At 40.5% G+C, this 27,972-nt stretch overlaps 3 protein-coding genes across 6 annotated transcripts in view; 1 reads left to right on the plus strand and 2 right to left on the minus strand.

The window, feature by feature from the left end:
• The first annotated feature begins 6,230 nt into the window (after window positions 1-6,230).
• Window positions 6,231-11,651, plus strand: LOC131438898 (uncharacterized). The gene has a single exon (XM_058609288.1). It carries the CDS (start codon window positions 6,231-6,233, stop codon window positions 11,649-11,651), a length of 5,421 nt encoding a protein of 1,806 aa, XP_058465271.1.
• Window positions 11,652-12,589: 938 nt separating this feature from the next.
• Window positions 12,590-27,972, minus strand: part of LOC131439146 (putative uncharacterized protein DDB_G0277255) — a 70,025-nt gene continuing 54,642 nt past the window's right edge. For 3 of the 4 annotated variants that reach the window (XM_058609822.1, XM_058609820.1, XM_058609821.1), the window contains exon 7: window positions 12,590-14,412. In XM_058609822.1, the coding sequence (XP_058465805.1) occupies window positions 14,088-14,412 (325 nt within the window). In that variant the 3' untranslated portion in view covers window positions 12,590-14,087. The remainder of the gene's footprint in view (window positions 14,413-27,972) is intronic. The other variant, XR_009231065.1, reaches the window with a different exon arrangement.
• LOC131439148 (uncharacterized) lies at window positions 19,604-27,970 on the minus strand. Its single transcript, XM_058609823.1, has 2 exons — window positions 22,605-27,970; window positions 19,604-22,546 (listed from the first exon to the last, which is right to left on the minus strand). Exon 2 carries the CDS (start codon window positions 21,898-21,900, stop codon window positions 19,912-19,914), a length of 1,989 nt encoding a protein of 662 aa, XP_058465806.1. The 5' UTR covers window positions 21,901-22,546; window positions 22,605-27,970; the 3' UTR covers window positions 19,604-19,911.

Below are 27,972 nucleotides of genomic sequence, written 5' to 3' on the forward strand. Positions count from 1 at the left end.
TATTCAATATGTGAGAAACGCAAAAATTATAAACCTGTAACCGCACCATTTTCACCAGTTAATAAGTTATTCCGTACGTTATTATGCCATATAAAGCAATTTTGTTCACAGTTTTCCTTCTCAAGCATGTGCATGTGATATAAAATAGAAGTGTGAATTTAACACACATTTTAGTTGATAGGTTCAAACAATTTTTTTTAATTTTATTCTATTTTTGAATATAAAAAGGTAATCAATTTTTATATTTCCGATATAGAACCCAAAATCTTTTTTCGAATCAAATCCTCATACGTTATAGCATAAATCTTTTTCTTCAAAATATCTTTTCGTACTAGACCTACTGATATCGACTTTGAAACTTCAAGATTTCTGAGTCGGTTTGCAAAGTGATTACATAGCCAAACTGTATGAGAAAGGCAAAAATATACCAAACTTGACTATCACAAATAGGCGAACAAGGATAGTCAGGTATAACTACAAAGCTTATCAATGAAATATAATGGCAATTCATAATACATTCTATTTTGTTGGGACATTGCAAACAAAACAAAATTGAATTGATAGCCGTTTTTTTATTTATAACAAAATGGGAATAGTTAATACTCCTCCTCTCAGAATATCCAGTCAAATATGTTATTTGACTTGATTTAGCCGATTTAGGCAAGCGATTCCGATCGAGCGCATATTTTGAGAATAGCTAAAAAGATTACCAATTTCGGTTTTCTGCCTAAAAAAGGCGGGTGGGTAATGTCAGAGACATGACTGGATGTCGTGAATACGAAAACAACTGACATGTTCCTTAACACTTCCGAATATCAATTAGTTGATCAATTGTATGAATTTTGCAAGCATTCCCCTTTTCCACATTTTTCGCAAAAACAAAGAAGGCTTCACTTGATCTAGATTACTGTGAATTTCATACAGCGAAAAGTGCAAAAATCAAACCAAACAGTTCTAGATTTTCACTAAACTGAGGATATTTCCCTTCGATTTGCGAGCAAGAAATACTAATAGTTCTTTAGAAATCTTGTAGAGCCGTTAGAACGGCTGATTTTGTGTAATGCTCTCCACCGTTGCTTTTTCACCAATGCAAATGACTGGCAGCTGTGACGTAATCGCTCTTGTCGGAGGCGAAACTAGCTTTGCAAACGACACAAAATACATCTGCTCGCAGTGGCGATAGAATCCAAACTGATCCAATTTTTGTTGAGAGACTTGTGTTTGATTTCGTTTGTAGCTTTTTCACTAATGGACGGTTCTAACGGCTATAAAAATAGCAGCATATAGAATTTTAATTTCGACATTTCATTTCGGATTTGCATTTCATTGAAAGAAACTGTCCGGATGCTGTACGGGATTCATTCCTGCCTTTCAGAAGGACCAAATTGTGGAACTCACTACGATATTAAACACTGTTCGGAACATTTTTCTCGAACGATTTGTTGTACAGCGGCAGATATTTTGTTCTCTTCCTCAGAACGCGTTCTGATTGGCTGGTGTTGACATGGGTCAAATGAGACAGGTTTTTCAATAGTGTACTATTGAAATACTTCAATGCTTTTTCTTTACACGCTTAAGTTGAAAAATTTCGATTCTATTGGTAGTTAGATTATATAAATCCTTCTACAGATCACTGAGCTATGAACTTTAAAAATACGAGAAAGGCAAACGCGCCTTATGAATTATCCTCTTTGATACTCGTTTATACCAAACATTTCAGAAAAGTTTAATTTTGAATTATTTGAGATTATGTCGCACAACTGAATATTTTATCATAAAATTGTAATCATATTTCCGATGGCATGTAGCAAAACTTATGTTGATTCGTTAGATACAACAAGAGATATTCACGATCAAAAACTTATCACTCTCTCAGAGGGTAAATTTTGAAAAGGCACCCCATAGTAAAGTAAGTCGTATTCACGACAAAAAAATCAATTAAATCCTTTTCCGTACATCATTCACCTTTTCATAGCAGAAATTTTGAAAATCTCGATTTTTCGTTTTATATTTCTGCTGTCACTTAACTCACAGGTATCGACTCTAAAACTCACCCCCGGTGACTTTTGTCACTCAGATTGGACTGCAGGAATACGGTGAGAGTTCATCCTGATGACTTTTGTCACTTCATTCGACTGTCAGAATCGCGTGACTCGACTTATCTCACCTCACTCGACTCGCAGAATAAGGGCCATTGATGATGGCACAGCGAATCTAACAGAATATCGTCATTGCCAGGGCTTCGGCCATGGTACAATAAATTGTTATATGGACATATACTGTTTAAATTATGTCGCTTATAGGCACATCTGTTCAATGAACGATACTCTCAGATGAATTATCATGCTGTGATTGTGATGAAAACCATGAAACCAATTATTTTACAAAGTCCTGTCAGACCAAAAATTTGACATTTTTATGTAATAGAATTGAATTTAAAATCATTAGATGTACCTAAGAATTCGGAAAACCGTTCGGCTGCCACGACTTGCTCTTTTAAAACACCAATTATTTCTAATGTATCTGTCAGTCAATAAACAATGTTTACGATTTCAATACGTTGATGGGCAAATAAATCAAATGATAACTGTTAAAATACACAATATATCGATCTGTTTTTGCCTTTCTCATACAGAAAGGTTATGCAATCACTTGAAAAACCGACTAATGAAAATTGGACAAGTTTCATATACCATTCGACTCAGTTCATCGAGCTGAGCAATGTGTGTGTGTGTATGTATGTATGTGTGTATGTATGTGTGTATGTATGTATGTGTGTATGTGTCAAAATCTCACTAGGTTTTCTCGGAGATGGCTGAACCGATTTTGACAAACTTAGATTCAAATGAAAGGTCTTGTGGTCCCATACGGAATTCCTGAATTTCATCCGGATCCGACTTCCGGTTCCGGAGTTATAGGGTAAAGTGTGTTACATATTGTACACCGTCACTTAAACCGGCGAAACAAAAAACGTAAAAAAATTTCTAAACTGGTCTCATAACTACACAAATCGATAGTTATTATCAGTAGGCAACTAAACAAACCGATTCCGGCTATCCTGGTCCCCGGTATCCGGTTCCGGAAGTACCGGAAATAGTGGTCATACATACCAAAATGAATCTCACTCACTTTTCTCAGCGATGGTTCGACCGATTTACATAAACTTAGATTCAAATGAAAGGTCTAGTGGTCCCATACGGAATTCCTGAATTTCATCCGGATCCGACTTTCGGTTCCGGAATTATAGGGTAAAGTGTGTTCAATATTGTACACCGTCACTTAAAATATTTTCGGATGCAACAAACATTTAAATCGTAATTTAGAGTGCGTACTAGTAGAGTTTGTACGTCATTTTAGTTGGTGGCCGTACGAACCGACTTTGATTATACCGGTTCTCGGATTCCGGTGCCGGAAGTGCATATAATAGTAAATCCATTTCGTTTACTTAAGGATGACTTACTCAATCAAAGCACTGTTTTATTCTGTATGTTATGCATAAACAATCTCTTGGTTTCTTTCAAAAATCGAAGAGAAAAATTTTGAATAGAATACCACAATATTATATACATGAGAAAGGCATCATTACACCAATAGGTGGATTAAAACAGGGTTTTTCTAATAGGATTCTAAATGCTCGTAGAGGAATCAGAAAGTTATTCATGATGAACTCTCCGCTGGTTTTAAACCAGTTTTATTTCCAATATCATATCTAATTTATCTTCTATGAGAAATCTTTCTACAATTGATCTGATTCTAGCAGATCAATCAATAACATTCAGGGTTTCAAATTAAGCAATGATTAGTTCAATTAGTTGTATATTCTACCAGCTTAGAACTAATCGACTAGAACACTATCGAATGTAAAACCTAAAATTGTTTTGGGAAATATAGATGTAGCCGTGCAATTTGAATCATTACTTTATTGAAGTTCCAAAAGCTAAAACTAAATTCAATTCACCTTCATCTAAATCAATATCAACGTTCGTGTGATCCTACTATGGAATAGTTGAGGACCTTTAAAAGAAAATTAAATATAGATTCACCGAACAAATCAATCCATTTTCTAAATCTTTCTAAGATTCTATACTGATCTTCAGAAACCAGTTTCAACTCTCAAAAAAGGAACTCAAATACTTTCTGTAAGCGATGAATAAGATCAAAGTCGACAACTCTTCTAATTTTGCGAGTCCTATTGATATCTAACAGAAATATAAGCATAACACAAGTATTGTCTCAAGATGACATTACTGAGACGAATTATGATGATACAAGGGCAATCATTAGCAAACTTCAAAACATGAAGGCTCTGTTGTTAAATAATTTTCCCTATGTTACCTTGAGATTTTACCATAAATTGTGCAGATGTGTTGAATACTTATTTAAAAATTTAACAAATCCAAATCCAAATTAGCCTTATTTTTCAAAATGAGCTTTCATTATGCTGTTATTGATAACAACTAAAAAAACTGATGCTTCCGGTTTGATTTAAAACTGCCTGCCATCCTCTAAAAATCGTTGGACGAGACATGGGGTGTTGGCATATTTCCAATGGACAATAAGTTTTTTCAACACTTGTACTGAACATTCCGGTCAAACGCAAAATTGGGTATTGTCTCCTACTTTTCAATAGTTGAAAAAAATCATTATTCTAACAACTGTTACGCATAGGTGAGTTAGTAATATTTTTCCCGGTTTTTCACTAAAATTCCCGACTTTTTCCCGATTTTTCCCGGTGAAATCAAATTCCCGACTTTTTCCCGGTCACTTGCCACCCTGCTACTGGGTTTGGTACATGGAACAATAATGTTTCGGCTTCAAAAACCTGCATCTGTTTATATAGCAGAGTTAGAAGCAGTTAATTATAGTTTGAGTGTAATCGTCACATTATCTCCAAACCATTATTTTCTCTTCACAGATAGCCTGAGTGCAATTGGAGCCATTCACTCAAACGCTTCTGGTAAAAATGAACCGTTTTTCTTGGGCAAAATAAAACAATACCTGAACGACATTTTGAACAATAATTATCAAATCACAATAGTTTGGGTCCCGACTCATTGCTCCATTCCAGGTAATGAAAGAGCCAATATTTTAGCCAAACGTGGTGCTATTGAGGGTAACATTTATGAGAGACCGATTGCTTTCAACGAATTCTATAGCGCGTCTCACCAAAGAACACTTGCCAGCTGGCAAGCTTCTTGGGATAAAGATGATCTGGGTCGGTGGATGCACTCAATTATTCCTAAAATATCGACAAAGGCATGGTTCAGGGGACTGGATGTGAGTAGGGATTTCATTCGTGTGATGTCCAGACTCATGTCCAATCACTACACGTTAGGTGCACATCTCCTTCGAATTGGACTTTCCGAGACTAATCATTGTGCTTGTGGCAAAGGTTATCGCGATATTGATCATGTCGTTTGAACATGCGTGGAGTATCGTGATGTCAGATCTCAACTAATAAATTCCTCTTGTACCCAAGATAGACTATCCAATGTCCCAGTTCGCGACATTCTTGCTTGTCGTGACCTTCCTTACATGAAACTTCTTTATCATTTCATTAAGTCCATTGGAGTTCCAAATTAAATTTTATTTTCTGTTAGACTCCTATCTCTTCCATGAGTTCAAAAAACTATCTTATATTGAATAAAAGTGATGAACTGATACAAACAAACCTGAAATAGTTATAATATTGAATGGTAATAAATAGTTATGCTTTTGATATTCTTTATTTGTAGTGTATGACATATTATTAAATCTTGCAACACTGTAACGATCGCAAACCAGAATAAAACCGAACCTTATATAAAACGGAAGTGATTCGTTTTCAGTATAAATTTACCGAGCCAACCATCCACTTTTCCTACCAATTACCAGTTTTGAGCTATCGTTGGACATTTTTTGGTCCTTCGAACCGGATCATGGTGGAATTTTGAATGGTTCCGGCGATTTGTGAAGTGTTTATTAGCAACGTTTGCTAATATCGGCGCAAGGCCAAAATACGCGTTGGTGGTGCTCCGCCACCAATATGTGCCCGTGGCACGAAAGACTGGACAGTCGCCATCTTGACGAGATATAATATCGACGCAGCTCGATAAGTGTGTGCCCGTGGCATGAACAACTATCGATCGCCATCTTTGCGTGCGCAAATGATGTGATGAATAAGTGCCAAAAGTGGTTGAATGGCAGCCATTTTGAAAAAGTGAACTCTGTAAACAAAACAAAAAAGATTAATGAGTGAAAGTGCAACACCACGTTTACCGTCGAGTGAAATTCAGCGACGAAACATTCTTGACGCGCTCACTGGATCACATATTAAACAAGACGACGTAGTGGATCGTATCCCGACTGTTGCCCAGCAGAAGGCTTCACAACAGGCATTAATCACCGAGCGCAGAATGGCACAAAGTTTAGAGGTTCTGTTAGATCGGCAAGCGTTGCTAACAGAGAAGTTACTGCGTATGCGTGATACACTTCAGGAGGAAACCATTAGCGTTCATCTTCTTAAACTTCATGTAGAGACACTACGTCGGACAGCGGACGAATTCGAAAAAGTGTACTCCGAAATAATTCCTTTGCTTGCGAAAGAACGACGTGCAGCAACTCGGATTGAGTACTCAAATTTCGAATTAATACATAACGATATATACGTTACGTTGCAGACGAGAATCGAACAACTAGATCAGCAATCTAAAGTGCAAGGATGTCGAAACATTCCATCGACTGTTTCTTCATTGGCTCCGGTAGCCCCTGTGTACGTGCAAGCACCTGCACCTCACTTGCAAGCTCCATTCCCGACGTTTAACGGTACTCTGGACAATTGGTACAGCTTCAAATGCTTGTTTCAAAGTATCATGGCGAGATACACAAACGAAACTGACGCCATGAAGATTCTTCATTTGCGAAACTCATTGACGGGGGAAGCAAAGGACAAAATAGACCAGGAAGTGGTTAACAACAGTGATTATGCAACAGCGTGGAAGATTCTGGAAGATGCCTATGAAGATAAACGCTTAATTATGGATACTCACATTGACGCTATCTTAGAATGCCAGAAAATCACGAAGGATAATCGTAGTAGATCGTTATCAAAGATGGTTGAGCTTTGCGTGAAACATACGGATGCCTTGAAGGGTCACGGATTTCCAGTCGTAGGTTTGGCAGAGCTAATACTTGTGAACGTACTCTATAAAAAGCTTGATAAGGAGACACAGGAGCAATGGGAGACCAGGTTGGGTAACGATGAGCTTCCAGATTTTCATGAATTCATCGATTTTTTGCGTGAACGAGGACGTATTCTACAGCGAACAAGTCGATCCCAACAAGTACTTGGACATCAAGCAGCAATATGTCCAAATAAGCGGCAACCAGTCAATCCAAAATCTCACTTGCCTTCTAACTCATTCGTACAAATAGCAAAGGAGATTTGTCCATGTTGTAAATCGGAGCATTCTATTTACAAATGTGAGAAATTTAAAGCGTTACCTCTGTCTGAGCGAAAAGCATTTGTATTCAAGGTAAAATTGTGCTTTAATTGTCTGAAATCCAAACATCAGGTCAACAAGTGTCCGTCGGAGCAAGGTTGTAAGATACAAGGGTGTGGTCGTAAACACCACAGCTTGCTTCATGGAAATGACTCTTCCAATACGGCAAACTCAGGAAAGGAAGAAAACGGTGAAATTCATGAAACGGAGTCTAACGACCAGTCTCAGAAGCAGCAGACGGCTCCGGATAATCGAAATTGTGCAACAAGTTTGTGTGCTAACAGCAGTGGTTTTAGGCACCAAGTTATATTGTCGACGGCGCAAGTATTGGTGCATGGACGAGGTGATTCACTCGTGAAATGCCGTGCTCTATTGGATTCTGGGTCCGATAGTAATATCATAAGCGAAAAGTTGGCAGCGAAACTAAACCTAAGGATGACATCCGTGGATTTTCCTATCAGCGGTTTGAACAATATCGAGACTCGAGTCAAGCATCAGCTAGCGACTAGTTTCCATTCCTGTAACAATCCATTTGAATCAAAAATCATGGATTTTCTTGTAGTTCCTCGTGTTACCTCAAACCTACCGATATTCAAAATTGACTCTCGATCGTGGTCAATTCCAGCTGGTATACGATTTGCTGATCCATTGTTTTACTCCCCAGGCGAGGTTGATATGATCATCGGGAATGAAGTATTTTTTGATCTTGTCAAAAGGGGCCGTCTGAAACTCGGAGACGACGGCATTACGCTGGCTGAAACGGAATTAGGATGGGTTGTAGCAGGCTTGGTACCAATCAAGACTACTGTTTCTCAACGGCACATGTATCAGCTGAACCGCAGTCAGGAATCACTGAATCAAACGATGTCTAAATTCTGGGAGTTGGAAAACGTTTATACGGAAAATTCATTAACTGCTGATGAAACCATCGTTGAACAGCATTTCGAAACTACTCACTACCGCGAAGTCTCCGGACGCTATGTTGTCCGATTACCATTTAATGGCATGGAGGGTCAACTTGGTGACTCTTATGATGCCGCTCGGAAACGTCTCGACAAGCTAATGGTCCAACTAGCGAAGAATCCAGTTAAGCAAAATGAGTATTACAATTTCTTGAGTGAATATTTATCATTAGGTCATATGACCGAAACTGTTGGGTGTACAGATGGTGGTGGTTATTATATTCCACACCATGCTGTTTATAAGGCTTCGAGTTCGACGACAAAAACAAGAGTGGTGTTTGATGCATCGGCCAAAACCACCACAGGTTTATCGCTTAACGACACACTTTTAGTGGGACCCACAGTACAAAACGACATCGTTTCGATCATACTCCGATTCTGCATTCATCAGGTTGTTCTAACCGCCGACATTTCAAAAATGTACCGGCAAGTAAAGTTGTATAAGGATGACTGCAAATATCAGCGAATCCTCTGGTGGAATAGTGACGGCCATTTGAAAACGTATGAGTTGCAAACCGTCACATACGGTGTTGCTAGTTCGCCGCATCATGCGACGAGAGTATTGCTTCAACTGGCAGTAGACGAAGGTGCTGATTTGCCACTCGCGGGGAGAATTATCGTAGAGGACAGTTACATTGATGATTTTTTGACCGGTGGTTCGTCAATTGAAGAAGTTATTCGCATCTATTCTGAGTTAACTGAGCTGCTACGTCGTGGTGGCTTTGAAGTGCATAAGTTTTGCTCAAACAGTGTCGATGTTTTGAACTCTATACCAACGGAGCTTCAAGAAAAACAAGTCAGCTTCGATGAATCTGGAATAAGCAACAGTATCAAAACTTTGGGATTAATCTGGAACCCCCAGGATGACTATTTCATGTTTCGGACCAATCCATTCGACTGGCAGAAGGTGCCGACTAAACGTAAAGTGTTATCGGAAATTGGTCAGCTTTTCGATCCACTCGGTTTCTTGGGTCCAATTATCGTGTATGCAAAACTTGTAATGCAGGACATTTGGCGTCTCGGTCTTGATTGGGATCAAGAGCTACCGGCTGAACTACTGGATAAATGGAAACAATTTCGACAGCAACTTACAGCCGTTAATCAGATTCAAAAGCCTCGATGTGTGGTTAACGATCGAGCCAGTACATTGGAACTCCATGGGTTCTCAGACGCCTCCAAACGAGCATATGGAGCGGTGGTATATATACGATGCATCACTAAGGAAGGTACGATCAACGTTAGTTTAGTGGCTAGCAAATCGCGTGTTGCCCCACTCAAACCAACGACGATTCCACGACTTGAGCTATGTGGCGCCAAGTTGTTGGCAGAGCTGGTTCTGAAGGTGATTTCTGCAATAAAAATTAGATTTGATGGTGTTCAATTGTGGTGCGATTCCCAAATAGTGTTATGTTGGTTGAGGAAGTCCCCTCATAGTTTCAATCAATTTGTTGCGAATCGCGTTGCTGCGATTGTCGAAATGACACATGGCTACCAGTGGAGTTATATACGATCGGAACACAATCCGGCAGATGTGATATCTCGAGGTCTGCTACCGAATGAACTTTTGCATAATAAACAGTGGTGGTGTGGTGCACCGCTATTAAGTGAAGAGAATCCTGTTTCGTATGAACTTGAACCGTTAGATGAATCTAATATTCCGGAGGTAAGGTCGGCCGTGGTGCTGACAGAAATACGGTCGAAGCCGGCTATCGTACTTGATCGATTGAGCAGTTACAAACGAATTCTTCGAGCATGGGTGTATGTCCATCGCTACATTGAACTGAAGGTGTTTAAACGGCAGAAGTTCGGTGAAATTACATCCGATGAAATCAGAGAAGCAGAGAGGTCAATTTTGTTACTTGTTCAACATGAAGTGTTTAGCGATGCTCGGAAGGTGTTAAATTCGAATTCCAATCAACGGATTCCATTCCCCAATTTGGCATTGTTCATTAGCGAAGACGGTCTGATTCGAGTTGGTGGCCGCTTGAAACATTCGGCGATCCCTTACGACAGCAAGCATCAAATTTTACTGCCACAGAAACACCACATCACAGAAATAATCACCCGCGAATTACACCATGAATATTTCCATGTCGGACAGAATGGACTTTTGGCTATCGTTCGGCAACATTACTGGCCAATTCACGCTAAGCAAGTCATAAAGAAGATAGTGTCATCGTGTCAAGTGTGCGCACGTCAGCGTCCTGTTCTTGGTGTACAGTACATGGGGAACCTTCCAGAAGTTCGAGTGAACCCATCGCCACCTTTTTCCAAGGTGGGAATCGACTACGCTGGTCCATTTATGCTGAAATTGGGAGGTCGTAGTACAAAACTCTACAAGGGATACGTTGTTGTATTCGTTTGTATGGTGGTAAAAGCCATTCATTTGGAATTGGTCTCAAATTTGTCGACTGACCAATTTATAGCAGCGCTACAACGTTTTTCTAGTCGCCGTGGATTACCAAGTGATATACATAGCGACAATGCAACTACGTTTGTCGGAGCACATCATGAGCTAGCAGCCCTGAGGCAAATGTTCGAAGACCAACAGCATCAAATAAAATTAGGCGAATATTGTAGTTCTAAGGGCATTCGCTGGCATTTCATCCCCCCAAGAAGTCCACACTTTGGTGGGATCTGGGAAGCGGGTGTAAAATCAATGAAATATCACTTGAAGAGAGTTGTTGGTGAGACACGACTTACCTTCGAGGAAATGAGCACTTTTCTTGCCCAAACGGAAGCCATTCTAAACTCGCGACCGTTGTGCCCGATGTCTGATGATCCCAGCGATTATTCAGTTTTAACACCATCTCATTTTTTGATTGGCCGATCAGGTGTGGCTTTACCGGTGCCGTCTTACAAGGACGAGAAAGTGGGACGCCTGAATAGATACCAACACCTTCAGCTGATGAATCAACACTTTTGGAGTAAGTGGTCACGCGAATACCTTCACCATTTACAAGGCCGTCAAAAATGGAACAAGAAAGTTAATCAAAATTACAAGGTTGGCTCTTTGGTCCTATTAGTAGAGAAAAATCTTCCATCTCAGCATTGGAAGAGAGGACGAATTGTTGCTCTGCATCCGGGCGATGACAACATTGTACGAGTAGTGGTAGTCAAAACAGCGAGTGGTGAATACAAACGAGCAATAACAGAGATTGCTTTGATGCCTTCTGTTGAAACTGAATTATCAACGGGGGGTGAATGAATGGTAATAAATAGTTATGCTTTTGATATTCTTTATTTGTAGTGTATGACATATTATTAAATCTTGCAACACTGTAACGATCGCAAACCAGAATAAAACCGAACCTTATATAAAACGGAAGTGATTCGTTTTCAGTATAAATTTACCGAGCCAACCATCCACTTTTCCTACCAATTACCAGTTTTGAGCTATCGTTGGACAAATATCATGTACAAAATAAATGTATTTCGTTTAATGTAATTTATAATAGCAACTCGCTTGATAAAAACAGTGTTTAGATTAACTAATGAATACCAACATACTTATATGATATTCGAAATGTATTAGGTTTAAAGTACTATATATTGTGGATGCCACGGCGAAGAAAAACTTATGTATATTGCCTATGAAATAAACGTATTTATGAAAAAAAGAGTTTTATTTGATTCAAATTTATATTTAAAAAATTGATTTAATTCAAACAATTTTTGAAGTTTTTTTTTTTTTCACCTTATGTAATTGTTTGGAGTTAACTTATATCGTTTTCCTTTTTGAACCTACACGTGGGCGACTCTGACTCCGAGTAAAACAAACACGTTGTACGCGCCCTAAACAACAACTCATAAAAAAGAAAAAATAAGCAAAGTCCCATGGATAATGTGGTGCAAAATTTTCAGTGCGAAACTACGCGATTGGAGTCCGCTTTTGAGCGACCCCAGGTTGCTAAAACAAACATCTCAAAAGTAGTTTGAGCGAGTCTGGGTCAGCTCTAGGGCTGCTATGATCAATACAACGAAAACGGCATTAAAGTATCAATATATTTGAATCTAATGTGTTCTATTTCTCTGCGTTTAACAAGTCCGTCTAGTTGCACCAGACAACCCGATAAATGTTTCCATCATCTCATGGAAACATACATACGGTACATACATACGGTAAATAAACTCCAGACAACCCTGTTTAGATTATACTATTTTGTTTTATTTATTTTAATCATACACTTTTTTGAATGGCTCTACCATCACTAATCTTCATACAATTGTGTTTTGCTTTCGTATATATTTACTTAGCATTTTAAGCTACCAGAACGTATATTCCTTTCCATTAGTTGGGTTTTCACACATTTAACGTTCACTTGCTTCTATGTTTATCATTTTGATTTGATTATTAGTTAGCCACTGTTATTTGTTTAACGTTTACCCGGGTTTAGCTTTATCTGTCTTTGAACCTGTTAGAATAGCTGGGATTACAATTATTCAATAGTGATGGGTTTTTTATTATTTTCACTGGACATTACTTTTACTATCATTAATGTTCTGGATATGAGTTGATCTAATCTTTAGGTAATATTCATCAAATAGTTGTACGATGTTTGTTGTTCAATATGTGTGTGTTTCTATTAGTTTTCTGCAATGCTTGGATTTTATACGATTTGTTGAGCGTGTGTGTGGCAACTGGAGAGATTGTGTGTTTATAAGTGAGGTCTTATGTGATTTTTTCAACCGTATACACTATAGCGTAGAATAGTTAGACTCTATTTGTATATGCTTGATTCATTTCCCAAAACTAAAAGTAATCAACAAAAATACAACAAATCGAGACCGTGTCTGCTCTGTGAGATTCGCTATTTTACTACATTCTGCTAGTTCTATTCTGCCGCTATCCTTATCAATCTCCACTCAAATAGCATTTGTCTACTTTTCATACCTTCTACGTAGGTTTTGTTCTACTTCTTCTAAATCAGTCACGATAGATTTGTTAGGAAGGAAACTGTTCACTCTTACAAAGCTACTTAGAACTGCATCGTAATTATAACTACTAGACCTTATAATATTTTTTGCAAAGCCAAGAAAAGGAAATAAACCTCGTGTTAACGTAAAGACTGTGTTTTTTCAGCAGTATTTTACAACATAATACAATATCTAGGAATAGATCTGCAACCAATCGCCTGGATAGTAGAAAAAACTTTTCTCAGTGATTTGCGAGAGTGACGAAAAGGAACCAAAACGTATCACAGAAAATTCATTCGATGACCGAGCACAAATAAAACTTTTGCTAACCAAATCTGCACAATTTGTCTGTTCAAATTGTCCGGAATTGAATTGATCAGTTGCAGTCCTTGTTAAGTGAAACAATAACTTATTATACAGTAATCAGTTGTGATAAATAATAGAGAATTACCGGTTCAGAGTGTGTATCAGATGAAGCAATGTACAACTATACAAAACGAGTTATACTAACTCAGCGACGAAAGCAGCAAAACAGCTTCTTCAAACTTCTTTCCGCTCGGATGCGGCGCAAAGTTTCCTCGTCCTCGCGCTCCTCTCGGGCAATAGCGGCCGCAATCAGATCTGGCCAACCATTGGAACCACCCAGCTCTAGCAGGGCAGTCCAATAGTTGGTCGCGTTCCGTCGAATTCCACACTCCGTCTGTTGATGCTGCCCAAGTTGCTGCCACTACCAGCCCGTACCGGTGTACGAATGAGGCACATCCGAGTACAGATGTTCGTCCAGTACCTTGAAGCGAACTCGCTGCCGGTAGTGATACTCCTTCAGGTAGGATTTCAGAGACTTTGGCAACGGCAGCTCATTGATGCCATCGTACGTCGTGTTGCTGACGATCGTCGCCCGACACAGCTGCTGAAGCGAGAAGCAAAAGTTCCTCTTCAACGGGTGTGTTAGCATCGGTTCGAAGAACATCACACAGGACGGATCCTTATAGTGTTCCAGCAGACCGGTCACGGTCGAGGACGTGTACACGCCTGGGTCACGTGAATCGAAACTGAAACGATATATGGAAAATAATACCAAGATTAGAAATGGAAGAATTGTGGAATGAAAATTCAAGGTAACACTTTCTAGTAGCCCAAGATCAGTTCGTTGTTTATCTCCCTCGAATAATAAAATAAACCTATTGACGAAACTTGTTGGTAGCACACACTTAGATTTTAAGGAACCTTTTTGACTTGTAGACGTAGTCACAAAAAGCCACTCTACATACTTTTTTTTTTCTAAATTCTGTATAAAATGTTCAAAATGACGAATGTAACAATGAGAGATTCTCTTTATTTACGCATAATGAGTGCGCGTGTTTATTTCCTTTTACCTCTAGCACTGAATCGCACCAAAGTGCTAGAGCAGAGCTATCAAATTCTCTGAAGTGTGTTACTCCAGGCTTGCTCAATCAAATCAAACAAAGTCGTTGTGTCATATCATGCATTTGTATTCCGTCACCATAACCTCACAAGACAGTGCTTTCTTCCTCTTTTCTCCACATTCCTACTTTCTTTCTTCATACTGGCCAGCTCCACTCATTCTTTCTCTACTCTTCCTATCTGTACAAATTTTTCTACTTCCTAGGCCCTTCACTTCTTCACTGATCTTATTTCGTGCACCACATTTCGACTCTTATTCCTCATCCTCCTGCGTGTCAAATCTCCAGCTCCTTACCCCGCTCAATACTACCTTACTTGACCGAGTCCGATGTACAAACTTCCGCAATGGTCGTAACTGAACTTAACGTCGCAATATTGATTGACGTTCAACCCGTCGGTCAGTGTTTGACAGTGCGGCCTAGTCCCGGTGCGATGAATCCGAGAGAGATCCGAAAAAGCGGTCCGAACAAGAGCCCTAAATTTGAACGATTATTCATCTGTCGCAGATGACAATGACCATGTGCTTGTCTTACCTCTATTGAGGGATTTTTCCGTTCGCGCTTCGACGAGTTGCTTCCGTTCTGAGAATGAAAGTCACGTTTGCTTTCTAGCCGGGGGTTTGTCGACGATGATCGATGTGAGATTGCAACTGATCTTCTATTGGCTTAGCGTTCCGTAACTCGTGTTGCAAGTGCAGAATCTTACGTGGATTTGTGAACCACTCATCGCTGCACTGATTACCTTCTTACCGTGTGGTGACGGCCGCTAAAATCAACTTCGTCAATCTAGTTTTTTTTTTGTAAACTGTTCGCACTTTGCCGCGACACCACTGGACTTCTCGATTGCTTCCCTTTACGGGTTTTTCCGGAAGATGCAATGACTGTTGTCACATTCAAGATAGTGTTGTTTTCTTGCTTATCGAGTGAGGGGTTTCCCGGTGCTGTTACACGCTAATTCATTTTATACTTATTTTCTATTAAAACCGTTTACTTATTTTACTGATTATAGCTTATATTATGGTCCACTATACACAAACGCAACACAACCTTACCACAGGCAGAGAGTTTTTTGTGAGCGCTGACAAGCAGCTCACAAAAAACTCTTAGACTCATTTCCACAAGAAATTTCATAGAGATAGAACAGATCCAAATGTTACCGACTTGGGTAGACCCCAAAATAGTGATAACTATATCATAACTAATATACGCAAGCCTTGTAGCTCGCCAGATCCAAGAGCTCAACTTTAAGCTAACTAACTAACAAACAAACATAACGGCAGCCAGTTCTGCCAAAGGTGATCTGAACGCCCACTAATGAGCAAAGGTCTCTACGCAAGTTCTTGTCCCATCTTCTGTGCTTCGCCGCGCCTGTGGTTCGACACTCATTAGATCTGTGCTAGTTCTAGAATGTAAATAGAACTAGAAATCTTACATTCAACAAAATTTTATACTAAATGTTGGCTAATCTTCGAACGATTAAATGGCTAAACTTAAATGCGCGTTGAGTAAAGGAGGCATTTCCGCGACCTAAATCACTATGAGCCCAGATAAGAGGATTTACCGCGCCTCCCGATCGCGTTGTTTTTGATTGATTTCATAGTGATCCCCATGCAAAAGAATACCACTTCGTTCAAGACCCATGCCTGCTATTCTTCCAACGTGACATATTTGGCTATTTTGCTTGAATAAAGACCTATCGCAATGATTGTTGGTAGATCAAATAATGTGTGGTTAGACCGTATTCGCCAGAGATTCTGAAGTGCTGGTCCTTTGAAGTGCAAGGATTAGCGAGGTTTCGCTTTTTGATTTAGGTCCTCGAGCCATTGCCGGAATACGTGTATGAATGGCACATTGCTCTTCGTCGTCAGCACCTTGCTCGCCGACTGCATAGCTGAATTATTTAATTCCTGGTCCAAATGATTACCGCCGAACGAGGATTTCCTCTGCAAAATAAAACTGTGGCGTGTCAGCCACCGTTTTGCGTGTTTTTATTTTCGTGGTTGGCAACTTCTGTTGCTTACATGGCTGATGTACAACTTTACTAGTCCGGTTTTATGTCTTTGGCATGATACTGTCCTTGTTTACCATCTCTGACATCTTCTAGCCTGTAAACATTGCAACCTAAAACTTTCACTACTGTAGCTGGGACGAATTTCGAGTCGAGCTTCCGATTAGTGTGATTGACTTTGGACGATTGCGTGAATGTTCGCCGCCAGACGAGGTCACCCGTCTTGAACGCGATTGTTCTTGTTCTCAGATTATATCGTTGTTTGGTTTTCTCATAATTGTTCTTTATGCGTCGCGTGATGAACTCGTGAATGCGACGGATCGAAGATAGCCGTACATCTTGCGCTACCTTAGGATCATCTGGTGTGTTTAAGTCTTGCTGCGTATACAGATCTGTGTGTAAGATGAGTTCTCGGCCAAAGTTTGCATAGTGTGGACTGACTCCAGTTGCTTCGTGCTTGGCACTATTGATGGCAGCCGCGATGGCCTGTAGATTCTCGTCCCAACCGCGATGGTCTTCTTCTAGCAGGGCTCGAATGCACGTGATCAATACTCTATTCACTCTCTCCGCATTATTTACCATGGGGCAGTAAAAGGCCGTCCTCGTGTGGATGATTTTGTGTTTGGAAATCCAGGACTTGAATGCAACTGATAGGAATTGCTTCCCATTGTCTGAGAGAATAATTCGTGGCCTCGAGTAACGTAGAAAGACATGTTGTTCTAGGAACTCCACCATTTTGGCAGAATCCGCTGATCTCATGGGGTGCACTACGACGTATTTTGTTACCCAGTCCACCACAACCAGCATCACTGTGTTTCCCGAGCGTGAGCGAGTGAATGGACCTACGAAATCAATTGAGACTAACTCCCAGGGGACGCGGGCTGGTTTAGGTCCTCCCATGTTCGGCATCATGGTTCTATTCGGTGCTTTGCTAGCCTTGCATATCTCGCATCCTCTAACGTATCGTGCTATGTCTTCCATCATCTTAGGCCAATAGAAGTTGGTTTGCAACTTCTGCCATGTCTTTTGAAAGCCCAGATGCGCTCCTGATGTTGAGTCATGGAATTTTGCGATTACTTCTATTCGTTGGTTCAGCGGTACAACCTTTTTCCATTTATGTGTTAGTGCACCTTCCCCATTTTTGCAGCTACAATTTTTATACAGTTCTTGGTTTACCATACGAAAATCTGGATATTTGTCGCTCTGCTCTTCGACCCGCTTAGTGAGTTTATGGTACCAATCATCGTCCGAATCATCCGCAGCAATTATAAATGTGTTCACGATTCTGGACAACGCATCCGGTACCACATTGATTTCTCCCTTCCTATATTTTATTTCAAAGTCGAATGCAGTCAGCCTTAGTATCCAGCGACTCATGAGTGCCGTTGGGTTTTTCATTGACCTTAGGTAGCTTAGTGCCGAATGGTCACAATGCACGATGAATTTGGTGCCTTCTACATAGCCTCGAAATTTCTCGATCGCTCTGATCACGGCTAGACACTCTCGCTCGGTTACTGAATATTTTCGTTCTGAAGCCGACAGTTTCTGCGAGAAGTAAGCTACAGGGTGCTCTTTTCCTTCATGCTCCTGGGTCAATACTGCACCAATGGCCACGTCACTTGCGTCACATGCAATCGAGAATTTCTTCGTATAGTCTGGCATGACTAGAACTGGCGCTGATACGAGTGCTGATTTGAGTTTCAGTAAAGCTTCTTCTGCTTCTCTGGTCCACTTGAACTTGGTTTTAGTCTTGGTCAGCTCCGTTAACGGTGCTGCGATCCGCGAGAAGTTCGCAATGAACCTTCGGTACCAATTGCACATTCCTAAAAATCTCTGTACCTCTTTCCTGCACTGTGGAACTGGAAAATGTACTATGCACTCGATTTTATCTTGGTCTACGTTCCATCCGTTTGGATTTAAAACATATCCGAGGTACTTGATCTCCTCGAGACAAAATCGGGATTTTTCAGTCGAAATCGTGAGCCCTGCTTCCGTCAGCCGCTTTGCAACTATGTCCAGCGTCTCGATGTGTTCGCTGAAGGTTCGGGAGCAGATGATGATGTCATCCAGATAGTGGAAAACATGTGGCTCTAGGTCCGCGAAAAGATGAGTCATTAGTCGCGCCAAAGCCTGACTTGCCGTGCAGAGGCCAAACGGTACCACTTTAAATTGAAAGTGCCCTCTTTGTGGAACCGTGAATGCTGTTAATGGACGAGAATTCGGTTCTAACGGTAATTGCCAGAAGGCATCTTTCAAGTCAATCGCTGAAATGAAAGTGCACCCGCTGAGATTGTTCATTATCGCTGAAATCTGTGGAATAGGGTACCCCTCGTTTACCATCACCGAGTTCAAATGACGGGCATCCAGACAAACGCGATACTGACCAGTCTTTTTCTTGACGGCTACTAAGGGATTATTCCATGGTGAGAACAGCGCCTCTTCTATTACGTCGAGCTCTAGCATCCGGTCGATTTCCTTATTGATCTCTTCCAGTACGTATTTGGACATGGGATAGTATCGTTGCTTTCGTGGTTTGGCGTCACCGATATCGATGCGGTGAGTGTAACGGTCAGTCCTTCCAAGTCTTCCCGGTTCAGGTTTTGGAAAACGGTCAATGACTCGTTTTAGGCTAATTATTTCTTCCTCCGATAGTTGCTTCCTTTTTTCTAATGGCTGGTTAGTCTCTGGTTCGAGTTCTAGGTTTGCCGAACAACAAACTGGTTTGATGTTAAATGCATTCCAGAAATTCATGCCAAATATCACACAAGTTGGCATCGTAGGAAGAATTAACATTGCTATAACTTCGTTCTTCTTGTTATACGCTATTGGTAAACGTACCACAGATTGAATTCCGTGCTCCGTACCATCCACTGTTTTAATGCTTCCCGCAAGTGCGACCTTCTGCAGTCCCAGCTCTTGCACTATTTTCACGTTGTCTCCACCAAGAATGGAACAGTTAGCTCCACTATCGAGCAATCCGGTTATGTGTTTGCCGAGCACCTGCACTAGTGCGTGAGGTCTATTGTCATTTTTGGGGTTTATGATCAAGGAACTAATTTGTATTAAATCTATTATCGTAGAGGGATCATGAAAATACTGCGAGGATTCTATACCCTCTCTTATTTGTTCCCCGCCAGTAAGTTTTCCGGCCGTTGAAGACAAGTCGGGCAGTTTCGAAGTGAATAACCTTTTTGTCCACAGCGGTAGCAGAACAGTATTGCTTGAGGTTTGTCGCAATCCATAAATCGGTGACCCTCTGCATCACAATTCCAGCAAATCAATCTTGTCGGTGGTGCTACAATCGATGGTTTCCGCGTGTTATGTTGGTTCTCAGATGTGGTTTGTTGTGACTGTAGATTTAATGACGGCTTTTCTGATGCTTCTCGACGGTCAAATCTCAGCCTCAGCGCGTTGACTTGCTGTAGTATTGTATCCATCCTCTGATTCAGTTTGTCTTCTTCAGGTATTGGTTGCTCTCCATATGCACCCTGGGATGATTGTGAAATGTATTCTATCTGGTTTTGCATATGTTCTGCCTCTAATGCATGCACTCTACCAAAACGCTGCAGTGGTTGCCGCTGTTTTGTGTAGCCTGGTGTACCTAGAGAAGGTTCTATCAATGCTTCTTGTGGAAAGGAGAAATGTCGTTGCTGCTGTTGCAGTTTTTTGAGTTCGTCGAGTTCTTTACATGCCTGAACCAGTGAGTATATGGAGTGTTGCGATGCAGCAATTGGCGCGTACGTTGTATTCATATTCTTCTTTATAATGAATAGTTTTTCTAAATTGCTCATTGGAGGGTCAACATATTGAGAAAGAATGGATATATCTTGATAGAACTTGTTGAAAGATTCATTTTCACCCTGCAACCGGTGGTATGCCTCTGCTCTCAGAATGTATGCGTAGTTGGTCGGTAGAAACTCGTGTCGGATCAGGCGCTTGAAATCTTCCCATGTTGCTAGTTGCCCAGTCGGGTAGAGGTTGCTGTACCAATTCAAGGCGTCATCCATTAATAAATGCTTGACGTTTCTTAACAGTATGTCATTGCCGATTTCCTCTGATGCAGCAAAAGTCTCGACTCGTTGCAAAAATGTGTTAAGCGACGATCCATCCTTCTCCCCTTTGTACCTGAATGGCCAGTTATGGATTGCCTTCAGCGTTCTTCTTTCCTCCAGTAAGGGCCCCTGTGTATTTTCATGCTGTTGATAATTCAAACGTCTAATTAACTCGTCACGTATTAGGTGATTTCGTTCTCTTGCATCGCCTTCCTGTACTCTTGGGTGTACGTAAGGTGGTGGTGGCATGCTGCTGAATGTGGGGTCCCGCATGCTCGATTCTCCATGTCCATTATACCCGTTGTTCTGTGACGGGTTAGGACCCAAAATGTTCGCTCCTCTTCCACGATACGAGCGCTGGGTTTGGAATGACTTTATTCCCGTCTCGTTTTCATATCGTGTTGAGTTACTCCGAGGTGTAACTGTAGCTGATGCATCTGCCAAGCTGCTCATGTCCCTGGATTGCTGCTGAGCTACTTGTGGCACTAGGTTCGCAGTTACCGATTGGTTTATAGGGTCTCCGTTGACATCGAATCCCCGAAGGTTGGCTTCTGCAGACGTGGACATTCGACGAGTGTCTTTTGGAATGGCACCCGTATTATCTTTTCTCGCACCATCACTGTTCACAGCTTGTTCACCATTTTTCTGGGAATTACCCAAAACATCGTCTATATCTTCTAACGAAAACTGCACTAATAACGATAGAGTTGCGTGTGTCTCTTTCAGATTTTCCGGTGGTTCCACGATGGCTAGTCTTTCACGGTAATGTGTCAAACGGGATAGTATTATCCGAACACTCGGAAGATCGCCGCGTTTTAACGCACTTTGCATTTCTGGCATCAATTCGCGAACCCGAATTTGACATTGACTGATATTATCTGCCGCGTCCATCACATGAGCGGAACTATTATAAATGGTTCCTTTAATTTCATCCTCTTGCATGAGCGCCCGTAAGCGAACGGATCTTGCTCTGCGAGGAAGTACGCCGAGATTATTCACGTGGCGCAACGCCAATTCATACCAAATCTCTTCTTCTGTCAGGCTTGATGGATCCATGATCCTTAAGGTCTATGATTAGCCAACTAAACAAAAGCAATTGAGTTGCAAAATCAGCAACTTAATGCAATACTCTTGGACCGTGACAAAACTCTATTTTCTTTGAAATCCAAAATAAACACTAACTATTAAATATGCATAAACCACAGATTAAAATGGTTCGTTTTGTTGGGCGCCATTGTTACTCCCGGCTTGCTCAATCAAATCAAACAAAGTCGTTGTGTCATATCATGCATTTGTATTCCGTCACCATAACCTCACAAGACAGTGCTTTCTTCCTCTTTTCTCCACATTCCTACTTTCTTTCTTCATACTGGCCAGCTCCACTCATTCTTTCTCTACTCTTCCTATCTGTACAAATTTTTCTACTTCCTAGGCCCTTCACTTCTTCACTGATCTTATTTCGTGCACCACATTTCGACTCTTATTCCTCATCCTCCTGCGTGTCAAATCTCCAGCTCCTTACCCCGCTCAATACTACCTTACTTGACCGAGTCCGATGTACAAACTTCCGCAATGGTCGTAACTGAACTTAACGTCGCAATATTGATTGACGTTCAACCCGTCGGTCAGTGTTTGACAGTGCGGCCTAGTCCCGGTGCGATGAATCCGAGAGAGATCCGAAAAAGCGGTCCGAACAAGAGCCCTAAATTTGAACGATTATTCATCTGTCGCAGATGACAATGACCATGTGCTTGTCTTACCTCTATTGAGGGATTTTTCCGTTCGCGCTTCGACGAGTTGCTTCCGTTCTGAGAATGAAAGTCACGTTTGCTTTCTAGCCGGGGGTTTGTCGACGATGATCGATGTGAGATTGCAACTGATCTTCTATTGGCTTAGCGTTCCGTAACTCGTGTTGCAAGTGCAGAATCTTACGTGGATTTGTGAACCACTCATCGCTGCACTGATTACCTTCTTACCGTGTGGTGACGGCCGCTAAAATCAACTTCGTCAATCTAGTTTTTTTTTTGTAAACTGTTCGCACTTTGCCGCGACACCACTGGACTTCTCGATTGCTTCCCTTTACGGGTTTTTCCGGAAGATGCAATGACTGTTGTCACATTCAAGATAGTGTTGTTTTCTTGCTTATCGAGTGAGGGGTTTCCCGGTGCTGTTACACGCTAATTCATTTTATACTTATTTTCTATTAAAACCGTTTACTTATTTTACTGATTATAGCTTATATTATGGTCCACTATACACAAACGCAACAAGTGGATGCAGATAGTTTCACAGAGGTGTACACGCCGGTGAGCACTCTGGTGTATGGTTTGCATAGAAGAAGCGTGGAGCAAAATAAAACAATTTATCGTTGAATTTTCGTTTTTTATAGCAAGGTTAGATCTACTCTCTATTAAATGAAGTTTACATAAGTGTTCGCTCAACATAACGCGTCAGTGATCACTTGGGTGTATTTAGGCGTGAGCACGTGAAAGCGATTCATGCGAAGAGAATGTGGTTTTCTCGCACAAGCTTCCTTAAACTCAAACTCACACTCAAAGTCTGTCTCTTGAACACTGAGAAGAAGTGCGCTTTCCTCTTTGTGTGGATCACACCAAATGTATCCGCAGTGTAAAAATGAAACTTACGCACTGGTGTATCACTGCTTGTAAGTCCAGCGCAATATGTATTGAAATTTGAAAATTTGGGTTGAAATTGATCTAGACTGCCTTTTGAAAAGGGCTAAATTGTTTTTAATAAATTTATTTTGAATGGTGTTAGCCGAGAAATGACCACCAATGGGAGTAATGGAAGTTATTTGAATATGAAGGAAACAGCCATCGAAAGTCATCGTATTTTGGTGGAAACCACCCCCCTGCTATGGAAGCTGGTTCCTGAAACCGACGCATTTTGTTCTGGTGGCGTTGTTGTCAATAATATGTTACCATACAATCAAAACCACACTGGTGTCAAATATTAATTTCTTCAAACCCAATATAAATAGAACTCTAGTCTAGTATTCTCTATAAAACAAGTACTTTGACCTTTTTTTGAATAAGAAAGAGAAATTGTGGTTTATTATAGTTTGATTATATTCCATCGAAATCGTTTCCTTATGTTGGTGCAACCGCATGTAGAAAAATGTGAACGTGTGAACACTGCTTAAACACAGCATTTGACAGAGAACTAGAACCAAAGAACCAAAATTTTCGGCTTCAAGCCAATTGTATGCAGATGACAATCGTGCCATCGTAGTGGTGGAAACATATGGTGAGCAAAATCAAACTGAACGATCTTGTCGGGCGAGGTTCGCACGGTTTAGGAAAGGCAATTTTTATTTGGTAAATTGTTCGATCAAGAACAGTTACAAACACAAGAAGAACTTGCAAAATCACTAAAAGTTACTAAGCCAGTCATTTGCCAACAATTAAAAGCAATGGGAATGATCTGAAAGGTATACAATTTAGTGCCGTATGAATTGAAACCAAGGGACATCGAGCTCCGTTAATTTACGTGCGTACAACAGCTTCGACGATTTAAAAGAATAAGAGTTTTTCCATCGAATTGAAGATTGACGATAAAGTCGGTGGAACCAGCTGGATATGGTGTATTATGAGTGGAAGGTTCACGGGAAACACACAAAAGGGGCTGCTATTACACAAATATGACATTTGTCGGAATGACGCTATCTACTTTCTATCAAAAGTTATGGTGGGGTGCCGACAACCAAACACTCTACCCTATAATACGCCATCTCGTAAGAACACCACGTGCTATTTCAACGGAAACTAAGATCGTAGAGTTATTGTCCATTAGTGTAACTGAGCCTAAATTTGTGAAATTAGCTTAAATTTAAATTAAACTTAAATTTAAATGAACTTTGTATACATTTCACAAAAGTATTCTATAGAATTTACGAAAAAAGTGACGTAGATATTACGTGATACAAATGTGGACTAAGAGTTCATGAGTTCATTCTGTGCTATCTATACTTCACATAAGTATTACAAGAAAAGTTCTATGGATAAAAATCACATACGTTTTCACGTAGCATTGAAGTGAGGATTTTTCTGAGTGTATGGCAGATAATGCACGAATACGGTTTCCCGGAGAAACTGACGCGATTGGTCAAAGCAACGATGGATAGAGTGATGTGCTACGTCCGAGTATCTGGGACGCTCTCGAGTCCCTTCGAATCTCGGAGAGGGCTATGCCAAGGTGATGGACTTTCTTGTATCTTGTTCAACATTGCCTTGGAAGGTGAGATTCGAAGAGCGAGGATCGACACGAGTGGCACGATCTTCCGAAAGTCCGTACAACTTTTTGGCTTCACTGACGATATTGATATTGTGACACGTAACCTTGAGAAGATGACGGAAACCTACATCGGACTGAAAGCTGAAGCTAGGCGTATCGGACTGGCCATAAATGCGTCAAAAATAAAATATATGAGAGGAAGAGGCTCTAGAGAAGAAACACCACGCCTCCCACCACGAATATTGATAGACGGTGACGATATCGAGGTGGTTGGCGAGTTCGTGTATTCGGGCTCACTGGTGACCGCCAATAATGACACCAGCAAAGAAATTCATAGACGTATTTTGGCAGGGAATCGTGCGTACTTTGGACTCAGAAAAACCTTCCGATCGAGAAAAGTACGCAACCGCACGAAACTGACCATCTACAAAACGCTCATTAGACCGGTTGTTCTCTATGGCCACGAGACCTGAACTATGCTGGCAGAGGACCAACGCGCCCTCAGTGTTTTCGAAAGAAAGGTACTGAGGACCATCTATGGCGGAGTGCAGATGGAAGACGGAACGTGGAGACGGCGTATGAATCACAAATTGCAACAGCTACTAGGAGAACCACCCATCGTACGGACAGCTAAAATCGAACGTTTACGATGGGCTGGGCATGTCATAAGGATGTCGGACGACAGCCCAGTGAAAATGGTTCCTGAATCTAATCCGACTGGTACAAGAAGAAGAGAAGCGCAGCGAGCAAGGTGGATCGATCAAGTGGAGGGTGATCTCAGAAGCATCCGTGCTTTGAGTGGCTGGCGACGAGCAGCCATGGACCGGGTTATGTGGAGAAGTATGCTTGATACAGGATTAACAATATTGAAGAATCCGGTACCCTGAGCATTTTGAATTTTTCAAATAATGCTTTTGATATTTCTATGCAAATAAACTCAAAAATAGCTCTGATTATAGTGTTCAAGTGGGTAACGTAGCCTAGTTCCTCTGGTATGGAAGAACGTTTCGCTTAAAAAGAACCAACCATTTCTATACATTTCGCGTTTAGTTCAAATTTACGTAAGTACCTTAATGACGCCTGTTAAAGGATCTCTAATGGAAAGAAAGCAATGAAATTGACATTGCGACAATTTCACATCGCTGGAGAACCATGATACTGACTTGGAAAACGTAAATTTATACATTGTTCGTTATTAATTGCTCTTAAACTCAGCATAAACACGGGTTCTTTGACTTCCATGACTACTACTAGGAGAAAGGTCATTTAAATATAAAATTTATTTGATTTAATCTGTAGAATCATATTATAACACATGGATCAATAAGTCCCGAGACTAACAATGGAAACAACATTTTTTTGTAAATTTTTTTTTTATTCATCAACATAATCACCTTTTAGGGTGATACAATGGTTCCAACGTTTTTCCAAATTTTCAATACCATGTTTATAAAAAAAATTATCTTTTGCTTCAAAATAAGCTTCAGTTTCAGCGATGACCTCCTCATTTGAGCCAAATCTTTTTCCCTGGAGCATTTTTTTAAGATCAGCAAAGAGCCAGTAGTCACTGGGGGCTAAATCTGGCGAGTATTGGGGGGTGGGGAAGCAGATTAAAGCCCAATTCGTTCAATTTCGCCATTGTTTTCATTGCTGTTTTTGTTCCATCGAAAGCAATCGCGGCACCCACTTGGAAAAAACCTTTTTCATGCTCAATTTTTCATGAAGGATAGTAAATACACTTCCATATGATATCTGTGTCATCTCAGCAATCTCACGGAGCTTCACTTTACGATCTTTCATTATAATTTTTGTCACTTCACTCACATTTTCCGGTGTAACGGCGTTCCGCATCATTTGTGTCGGTACGACCACGTTTAAACTCGGCGAACCACCGACAAATCGTTGCTTTTGATGGAGAAGAGTCCGGATAACATTTTTCAATCCATTGTTTCGCTTGCACGGTGTTTTTACCCATTAAAAAACAATGCTTTATCAAAACACGAAAATCGTTTTTTTTTTTTTCATTTTTTAAACAAACTACAAAACGACTTTACTCCAACATCGATAACTCAGCTGTTTCTGGTCGGATCGACTTAAAATTTTGACCCGTTTCAAGCAAAGGTTAGTACTCTAGAAAGACGTGGTTACTGGTTTACTACGAGCGCCATCTCTACTTTAGTCTCGGGACATATTGATCCATGTGTTAGTGCTTATATGATTATTTTTCATCAAAAACTGAAAGTTTTGCAAATGTGTGTAAAAAACGTTCTAGCTGTATTTTTCTACTTTTCATTTTTCAATTCACACTAAACCAATAAACATCGAATGGGGAGTTTAAGTTAAAGTTTAAAATATTTTTTTTTAATTAGACGCTTCTTTAATTTTAGTTTTTTGGTTATCTTTCTAAATCTTGATTCATGATTATTTAACTTTTTTCCAGAGTGCCCGATCGATTTCCAAACCCCTTCTTGGACACCATTTTTATACAATTTTCAGTTCCCGAGTTACCACGATTTCGAGATAGAGCATGCAAAAATACATCCACCATTTTTAAAAATCAGTCTTGATTGGGGTCTCCATCCATGCAAAACAAATGGTTTGTCATGACGAAAACTTTGGCAAAGGTGAAATGTGCATTTTAAATCAAAATGATACTGAAATTCCACACTAACGATATTATTAGTTAATCAAGCTAAACCATAGAATAAGCTTGACCTTATATTTCCTACTGACACCAAGAATTCTTCAAGCTTCGACACGGAACTCGAACATACAACAACTGGTTGCTAGACTCGCACCGTGTACTCAAAATCACCCACCACGACATGCTAAACCATACTACCGTGAAATTGTTCGTTTATTTCAACACTTAAC

Source organism: Malaya genurostris, chromosome 3 (genome assembly GCF_030247185.1).
Source record: "Malaya genurostris strain Urasoe2022 chromosome 3, Malgen_1.1, whole genome shotgun sequence".
NCBI lineage: Eukaryota > Metazoa > Arthropoda > Insecta > Diptera > Culicidae > Malaya > Malaya genurostris.

Coding starts and splice junctions, on each gene's coding strand:
- LOC131439148 (XM_058609823.1), bottom strand. CDS start 21,900: ATGGATCCATCAAGCCTGACAGAAGAAGAGATTTGGTATGAATTGGCG.
- LOC131438898 (XM_058609288.1), top strand. CDS start 6,231: ATGAGTGAAAGTGCAACACCACGTTTACCGTCGAGTGAAATTCAGCGA.